This window comes from Papaver somniferum, chromosome 2, assembly GCF_003573695.1.
Source record: "Papaver somniferum cultivar HN1 chromosome 2, ASM357369v1, whole genome shotgun sequence".
Lineage (NCBI taxonomy): Eukaryota > Viridiplantae > Streptophyta > Magnoliopsida > Ranunculales > Papaveraceae > Papaver > Papaver somniferum.
The window spans coordinates 185,669,232-185,679,133 of NC_039359.1; the positions used below are offsets into that span (position 1 = coordinate 185,669,232).

Consider the following 9,902-nt stretch of genomic DNA (forward strand, 5'->3'; position numbering starts at 1 on the left):
CTCACCTATTATGCAAAAGATGTAAGTATTGATTAAGGGGGGAACATATCACCATAGTATTACTTCAAAGTTGTGATACAATTGAACTTCAGAGAAGATAATAATATTATGTTTCTGTATAGCGACGATTGAGAATATTTGTTTTCAAAAGTTGTTATCGCTATGGATACGAATCTTCAAAAATAACGAGGTTGAGTTCAACACGTTAAGAATCATTTCAACTTAAAGTAACGAATAATTCAAGGAGTTGAAGAAACCAAGGAAATCAAGCATGATGGATTCGAGGAGTTTTTAAAGCTTTATTTTTATCCATATGTATTGATAGTTTTGTCACTAAAATTGACAAAGGGGGATATTGTTAGAGCAGTGTTGCTATCAAGCTTGTTATCAAATTTAGTTTTCAAGACTATATCTTGATTTCTAGTCTGCAATTAGTTAAGTCTCAGATTAGGATAGAAGATGTAGTTGAGAAACGGACATCACGACGGTCATCATTGCGTTCTACCGTTTGAAGGCGAAGATCAACCGAAGATTTTGGAGAACTTCTTTAACAAAAGGTAAGTGAAGACTGAACCACCTATATCTCAAGTTATATTCATCTTTCTATCTTTGAGATGATGCCGTACAACTAATTAGACTATCGTAACCATATCAAGAATTTCGAGTCAAGTTTATCTTGGTAATTAGTCCTCGAAATATATGACTAAGCTTAATGAACATTTGTTCATACTTGATGAATTTTGGTTAAGGACAATGCATTGTTCATAATCCAAATTATGATTCAAGATTATCATTTGAAAATAGTCTGGAACAGTGATATGTGTCATTGAAGTTATTTGGGAATGTTTCGAATTGATTTAGAGAGAAATATAGAACTATTATTATTCTCGGATACAAGACAGTATGCACACCAGTCTTACAAATTGGGAGAACTGTTATAGGTCCGGAATTGTAGTACATGTACCTAGTATACATACCGGAGTAGCTATATGTCGACAACAACTTTTTGGTACACATACCAGTATGCATACCTTAAAAAGTCCGTGAACTCGTGAACCCGAAACGGTACGCAAACCAGTACGCGTACTGAAAAATATCTCTAGGGTTTAGAACCAGTGTAGTATCCATACTCCGTACACATACTAAAAAAGTTATGTATGTTTTGGAACTTAATTTTTTCTTAAGGGTACACATACCATGAAAAATAAATTTACGAACAAGGTTTAAGTATACGTCCTTTCCCCGTCGAATAATTTCAGACGCGCATAAAATTATTTCAGTGAAATAATTAGCATTTGAACAATCTCTAAAAACAATGTAGACATATTTGATCACATGATTGTGACTCAAGATTAAAGTCTTAAGTGGTATATGAAAATGCTCAAGCTTATAGTTCAGACGGCTAGTCTCGGCTAACCATTCATGAACGTTGTCTTTATACACGGTTCGATTGCAGTTCATCCTAACTAGAGTGTATATCTTGATACGTCAATCACATTTCAAAGATTCATCTAACAGTGAATATTGATTGCTTGGTTCCAAAGCTATCTTAGCTTAAACCTAAAGCAACTTATGCTTTGAAAGTCTATAAAAGGGGAACCTCAAGCAACTAGGAACTTTGAATCCCGATACTACTTTTTTGTGTGTTTCCTAGTTGTAAACTAGAGTCGTCCTCTTCCTAAAACCCTTTTAGCGTTTAACGAATACAAAGACTTCATAGAGATTCGTGAAGGCAGGTCCAACTATTGTTTATCTTGATAGCTCGAGTATCCTGATCTTGATCGATTGTTGAGCTTGCTCCATCAATCAACATAGATAGAAATCATCAAAGTTCTCGTCATCTCAGACTTTGTTGATTCCACAAATTTAATACTTATGAGGTGATTAATAATCTAGGACGCTCTTCGGGAAGCATAAGTCCAGTTTTTGAGGTTAGCTAGACTTTATCTATTGCTACCGATTTCCAGTCTCACCTTGATCTACAATCAAAAAGGAAATCACACATATAGGCTTATCTGTGGGAGGCAGATTGGTTTAAGTCTTCAATTGAGTTAAAACAACTCTTAGGCTATAAAAGACGTCAACTAGGAGAATAATTTGTATGGAGTCCTGCTGGGATTCAAGAGACGTAAGGAGCGCGGCTATAACCGAATTGTTGTGAGGGTTTAATTCGGTCTCAACTACATTCCAATCCGAAGTTAATTGGTAGTAGGTTAATATTTCTAGCATCTTAATACAGTTTGGTGTTCATTCTGGACTTGGTCCTGGGGTTTTTCAGCATTTGCGGTTTCCTCGTTAACAAAACTTCGGATGTATGTTTTTTCGTATTATATTGTTTATCTTTATAATTTAAATATCACAGGTTATATGTAAATTCAATCAAGTAAATACATCCGTCCTTGTTTGTCGGATACAACTTGATTACTTGGAAATTGATCTTTGGAATCGCCCAAGTACTCTCGTAAATCAGGTTCACGGACTAGTCTCTGTAAACTTTCTGATTGTGAGAGAAAGAGATATAACTCTAGATATTATTCCTTGATTGAGATTCGTTAAGTTAAACTCTCGGAATTGTATTTAAGTTTGTCCATATAGATTTCCTAAGAAAAATTTGGTGGTGTATTTTGGTACCCAGTGTTTTTAGTTAAACATAAGTACTGTAACATACCAACTATAGTTCTGTAGGTAGATACATCTTGCAACAAATGACCCTCATTTATAGAAACTCTACGTCCTTTAGCTACTGGTGTACTACATGGATCATACTCTGTCATGTGTGCCTTATTTAGCAGCTCTAATGTGTACTTTTTCTGTGTCACTAAAATAACATTATGTGTTCTTGTTGCTTTTATGCCTAAGAAGTAATGTAAATCGTTCAATTGCTTCATTGCAAAAACAAAACTTAAATATTGCACTAGATGATCAAGTAAAGTATTTGAAGTACAAGTAAGAATAATATCATCAACATATAACAACAACACCATCATATATGAACCAGTAACATAAAAAAACATGGAGAATCTGACATTGTTCAAACAAATCTATAAGAAATCAAAGAACTAAACTTTTAAAACTAAGACTTTGGTACGCTTGCTTTAAATGACACATTTTATTAGGGAATTCTGAACTGACAAATCCTGGAAGTTGTTTCATATAGACATTCTCTGTTAAATCTCCATGTAGGAATGCATTTGAAACATCTAGTTGTTTTATAGGCTATTCTCTATAAACAACAATACATAAGACTACTCTAATTGTTGTTGATTTGACCACATGACTAAAAGTTTCTCCATAATCAATATCATCCCGTTGATTATACCCTTGAGCAACTAGCCTTGATTTGTATCCATCAACTACCTCATCTGATTTTAGTTTAACTCTATACACTAATTTACCACCTAATATATTCATATGAGGTTCAGGGTAAACTAACTCCCAAGTACCATTTCTATGTAATGCAGTATTTTCATCTCTCATTGAAACTTGCCATTTTGGATCTTGCATTGCCAATTTAGAATTTTTTGGCTCAGAAGGAGTATTAAGTACAGAAGTAAGAGCAGAAGAAAGAGGACGTTTGACAAAATGATTTAAAACATGATCCGGAAAAAAAATTGGTTTTGAAATACCTCTTTGAGATCTTGTGACAATTGTTGAAGAAGGAGCATAAGCAGATGAAATAGATTAAATATCTTCTATAACAAGAGAATCAAAAATAGAAATAGAAAAATAAAATTCATTCTCGGAGAAAACAACATGTTTACAGATATAAGTCCTTTTGGAAATAGGATTATAGCACTTATAACCTTTATGTAAAGTATTGTATCCAATAAAAACACATTTGACAGACTTTGGAGATAACTTGTCAACTCTTCAGTGTCCCAAAAAAGGATAACATACCCAACCAAAGACTCTTAGTAAAGAATAATCCGGTGATTCATTATACAAAACTTGAAAAGGAGATTTATCATGAAGAACAAGTGTATGAGTTATATTTATTAGATATAAGTAGCTGCCAAAAAAGCATCATACCAGTATTCTTTTGGATAAGAAGCATTAAAAAGCAAGGTATTTCTCATTTCAGTAATGTGTCTATGGTTCCTTTCAGCAAGACCCCTCTGTTCTTTTAGGAAAAAAAATTCTTAATTGAGTACAGAAGATTCTAAATAACCTTTAAGGACCTTTGACTAACTCACTGGCACCATCAGTTTGAAAAACAAGAATTTTAGTTTGAATTTTTTTTTCCTGTTAAGCATTTAAAGTGTTGAAAACACTGTAAAGCTTCTGTTTCAAATTGCATCGGATAAATCCAATGAAACATACTAAAGTCATCAACATAAAGAATATAGTATCTATGTCCTGCTATTGAAGTAACAGAAGCAGGACCCCACTCATGACAATGAATTAGTGTGAGTTGAGATGAAACACGTGATGAAGATAATTGAAAAGGACGTCTTTTGTTTTTTTCTAGTTGACAAGGATGACATATAGTATGAGAATTTATTGACTTAGCATAATATTTTTGTGACTATGAAGCTGTTGAACAATTTTTGAAAAAGGATGCCCCAACCTATTATGCCAAATATCAGAGGAAGCAACAAGAGAGAAAAAAACATGTTGCAGGATAATATAGTTAATAGGATACAAGTTATTTATCATTTTACCCTGTTCTAACAAATCATGATTGTGCGAACTCTTATCTCATATCCAAGGGTTAAAAGTGATATAGCATACATTGTCTTTTGTGGATCTTGCTACTGACAGTAAATTGTGTTTCATATCTGGCACATGTGAGACATTATCTAGTCTAAAACTTGTTTTTGGTGTATGAACATGAGTACTACCAGTAAGATAAATAGATAAAGTCTTACCATTTCCAATCATAACACTATCCTTGCCTTTGTAGTTAGAATTATTTTGAAGTAATGTCCTGTCTCCAGTCATGCGAGTAGAAGCACCACTATCGTAAATCCAAAATGTATTTGAAGATGAAGGATCATAATTGACTGCAGCATTGTTGACATTTAATCTTGTAAATGCATGTTGAGTAGTACCAGAAGAAGGAACTGTATCATTTGAGTGATTTGCTTGACCATCAGAATTATCATAGTTTGCTTGGACTCTATGACCAGTTGAATTACCAGTTGGTGGTGGATGATACCTAAAAAAGTATCTAGTAGCTATATGACCATTCTTCTTACATATCTGACAGAACATCTTTGAATAATCCATATAAGGTTTTCCATCACTAGTTGAGCTGGACCCATTTTGATATTGACCATTTGAGTTGTTAGAATTAGATCCATGTTGATACTGACTATTCTTGTAGTTTCCATTACTGACATACCTATTATTGCCACCATTTCTTATGTTGCTATTATAAGCATTAGAACCATTTCTTGCATAAAAGTTGTTGAATATTGTTCATCATACATATTAGTACTTTGTTGTTGCCTCTCAGACAGGAATTGATCAGTCACTTCTCTAAATGTGCATGGTATTTCTTTATTTTGTAAAGAGATCACAAAAATATCATAATCACTGCCTAATCAATTCATGACAAACATCATTGAATCTTCACCACTAATCTTTTCTCCAGTTGTTTCCAAAGAATCAGCTATTGCTTTAATATTTTGGAGATAGCCCACTATGTATTGATTGCCTTTCTTAATTCTATTCAATTGTGTTCTTAACATATTTTTCCTAGAATGAAATTGTGTCTTGAAACATGATCCTATATTTCTTTTGACATAGCAAGACTAGGAAAATCACCGCTCACAGTTGTAGTAAAAGTTGCCTTAAAACATGTTGAAACAAATTTATCTAACCTTCTCCAGGAAACCCATTCTTTGTAACTATTTCAACACCATTTTCCATTATCTTTTGTGGTGGTTCTACTTTCTCATCATTAACATAACCATAAAGATCAATAGAAAACAAAACACCCTCAAACAGATGTCGTCACAAAACATAATTTGAAGCATTTAACTTCATTGAAACAAAATTTGCTATGTTGGTAAAGGGAGAAGATGGAGAATTACCATTATCAGCGGAAGTTGATATTTCTTGACTATTTTGCAGATTCACTTGATATAGATGGAAATTGTTGTTGATGTTGTTGCTATTGCTGTTGATGATAACGTTATTATTGATATTGTTGTTGTAAGTACCAGATCTGGTAGTTACCATATAAAATTTCAGATGAACCCTAAAACGAATTTGGAAAAAATTATTGAATTGTTGTTACCCAAATTGTGATTAAAGTAAAAAATTATTAAGCTTTGAATATTGAATGAAGTAGGATCGTTACTTAGTGTGGTACCATGAGAATTGATGTGTTCTTATGATAATCAAGAAATCAAGATTGAGACTGAGACAGAGAAGAACAAAGAGATAAAGAAATTCTATTACAGTAAAACCAACATGACAGACAGAATAATATGCAGACACATTAAGTACTGTCTGTTACAGGACTAATGTCAAAGATAGTTGACTACTAAGACTTATTGACTTTGTCAATACTAATGGACTTTGACTAACATTTTTATTAGCAATGCTTGGTGAAAATCAGGTAAATGTTTCTCTTTTTTCTGCAAATCGACTTTCAACAACTTTTTCGATCCCATTGATGGAACTTACAATCGGGAACCATGTCTGATAACTACTTAATGTCAAACAATCTAAGAAGATTTAACCAAAAAATAGTACTGGAGAAGAATCCCACATTAATAAAGGAAGCAGGTGAAAAAGGATGCACTGCACTTCACTTCACAATGCTGCATACCATTGTACAACAAAGGAAGCAGTTCAGATGATAGCTCAATCATTAGAGGCCGATACCCCTGCTGCGTAGATAAGAGACGATCATCGCAAGACGATTCTTCACTCTGCAGAGAGTACTCCCATAAGTTATACAGTACAGGAGCTGATTTGACGCTGCCAGATGTTGGGATCAGCAGACAACAATGGCCAGAATTTTCTTCCTATTGCTGCTCAACATGAATGGATGTCACCATTTCTACTCCCAGATATCCTCCTGCCTGGAACCAAAGGTGGTTGAGAACCTCAAAATGAGAAGATAACTGTGTAAACATACCCTTGCACTCGGCTATTTACATTTCCTAGACTGCTCCTGATGAAGGTTTAAGAATTCTAGCCAAGGATATCACGGTGACATTTCAATAATAGGGCACCATCTCAGGACCTCTATTTTTGTTTCTTATTTTACTAATCAAGGAAAACTGACCACTATTATATCGTACCTGCTTCTGGAATTGGCAACGCACAATAGGAGGATTATTCCGAAACAAAGACATGACTACTGATTTTTTTAATTATTGGCGAGGGTTAATAAGTTTTAATATTGATGAGCTAACTGGACGTTCTGTCCAGAGAAGAAAAAAGAAACAAGAGCTTCATCCTCCATGTGAAGACTGATGCTGACAAACGACGTAAGAAACACACAGAACAGGAAGACAAGTACGGAAACCCCCATTTAGTTGTCTCTGCACTAGTTTCTACGTATATATTCGCAGCTGGTTATACACTGCCTGGAGGCTACAGTGGCCAGGGTGACAACAAAGGGATGCCCATTTAGTAAAATCACCAGCTTTCATGGCATTCATGGTTTCTAACACCTTAGCAATGCTTCTCTCCAATTTTGCTGTCTTCATCCACTTTCGCTAGAGTTATTATCACTTGTGTGAATGAGGATGAGGTCAATGATAGGACAGAGGAAAACTTAATGTTAACATTCTCTACCACCATAGCAGTGGTTGTAGCATTCATAACGGGTACCTCTGCTGCGGTGAATCTCTCACAGAGACTTGTCATTCCCCTTGGTGCGCTTGGTTGCAGCTTTCTTCTATTCTGTGAGTTACGTCTATACAAGATAACCAAATGGCTGTGTACAAATTTTAGAGAAAATCTCAAGCTCTTTAATGTATTAAGCTTTGAATAGAACAAACAATTTCACCATCTAATCTATTTTAGTTGTAGAACTTTTGTTGCTAGCTCCAAAAACACTAATCTGATCAGTGGGCAAACATTCCATCTCAAAGAATATCAAGTAAGTATATCATCTGTAATTCGGTATAAACAATGAACCCTAATTACATTAGCTGCCTAGCTATGAACCACTATCTGTAACTGATGCATAAGTAATACTTGACACAAATTAGTACATTATTCGCAATAAATCCAGAAAACAAGCACCAAAGGAAAGTTTAAGATTCCCCATTCACCCAAAAGTGTAATCCAAAGTAATGTAGATTTTGTTTAATTCAAGATGTTTGACACAGATTAGTATATCATTCGCGATAAATCCTGAAAGGTTTATAGACACACATCACACATTACTGAAAACAGCAACACTCATTACAACGTGTAAATTTTCATTACTTTCACTACTGCCAATATCCATCAAAATGTGTCAATTTTATTAACAAAACAAATAAGAAAACAGGTATCACACCTTTTTGAATCCAACACTTTGCTTATATGGATCGCCACTGCTTCAGATTCCATCACCACTCTCTTCAGTCGGTAATCCACTATACAATATCGAATTCAAAAATCCAAAATCCCAACCTTCAAAACAACTTGATCACAAACTAAGAATCAACTTTGAAATCAGTCAAACGCGACTATGAGAAGCAAACCCATTGTCAGAAATCTCTTGTTCATCCAAAAACTGATCATCAGTAATCCTAATAGAAGCATGCAGACTGATAACAACAGCTCCAATTATGCAAGAAACCAAAACGTTCATACCCACATGTGTGAACGGTAAAGCAACAATAGTAACCAAACTTAACAAAAACAACACTAAGCGATCATCAAGTGTTTGATTGTATACCACAACGGGTTCAGCTCTAAAGAAATAAAGAAAAAACCAACCAACAAATATAATCAAGAATACTATCATCGAAATTGGATGCCATAATAAACTCAAAAATAGTATAATCAGAGCAACAATGGTGTAATTAACACGAAAATAAGTTATGTTTTTTCTGATACGTGCCGTAGTCTCAGCGTAGCTGTAAGGTAATGCAAATGCTGAGAAATCTATGAGTTCTTTCCATGGTCTACTTGATGCATAAACTGCTTGAACTCTTTCTGTTGCTAAGGATACAAATTCAGTTCTTGAATCTGATGTTGGAGCTGTTATTGCTGTCTTTGTTATCGGGATTGGAATTGTTCCATAGCCTCCTGATGTTTGTTGTTCTGGTTTCCACATAATCGAACTCAAATTTGTGTGAAGCAAAAATTTCCAAATTGAGAAACCCTAATTTCTAAATACTCGAGAAGAAAGTCTGGCTTTTGCTGACTCTATATCGATTGATATTCTCTGTTTTGTCTTTCTTGATTTCTGGGGTTTTGATATTAAGATTGCCAGGTCATCAGCTCTGGCAACAATAAGTGCTCGCCATGAATCAGGTTAAAAAGGTTTTTTTAGTAATACAGGTGGCGTTTTCTTCTTGGTTGGACTGTTTTGGAGAGTAGGCCCTCGTATTTATCAATTCAAAGAATAGTTATAAGGTCACTGTTTAGCCAGCCAGCCCTTTCATTCATGTTTTTGGAAGTAAGGAAGTAAAAAATGGTCATACTCATATAAATTACTCCTATTAGGGATATTGAAAATTGAAAACTTACTTCCCCGTTCTGAATAAATTTGTTTGATTTTGCACAGAAAATGAGAAAACTAATTATTTGAACTTTGTATCTTTTTTTTCTTTCTATTTTATCCTTAGAAAAGAATCAGTCCACTTGATATTTTAAAGAGAAAAACATGAAGATGACCTCCAAATTGCTAATAGATAATAATGTGATCCCCTAATATAGACAAAGTAGTAAAGTTACCATGTTCCATACAAATAAACCAGTCTATTGTTTTGACATACCCA

At 34.3% G+C, this 9,902-nt stretch overlaps 1 protein-coding gene across 1 annotated transcript; it reads right to left on the bottom strand.

Annotated features, from left to right (window-relative positions):
- Window positions 1-8,247: 8,247 nt before the first annotated feature.
- Window positions 8,248-9,403, bottom strand: LOC113354314 (PRA1 family protein F2-like). The gene has a single exon (XM_026597676.1). The coding sequence runs from the start codon at window positions 9,233-9,235 to the stop codon at window positions 8,633-8,635; it is 603 nt and encodes a 200-aa protein (XP_026453461.1). The 5' UTR covers window positions 9,236-9,403; the 3' UTR covers window positions 8,248-8,632.
- Between the last annotated feature and the right edge of the window lie 499 nt (window positions 9,404-9,902).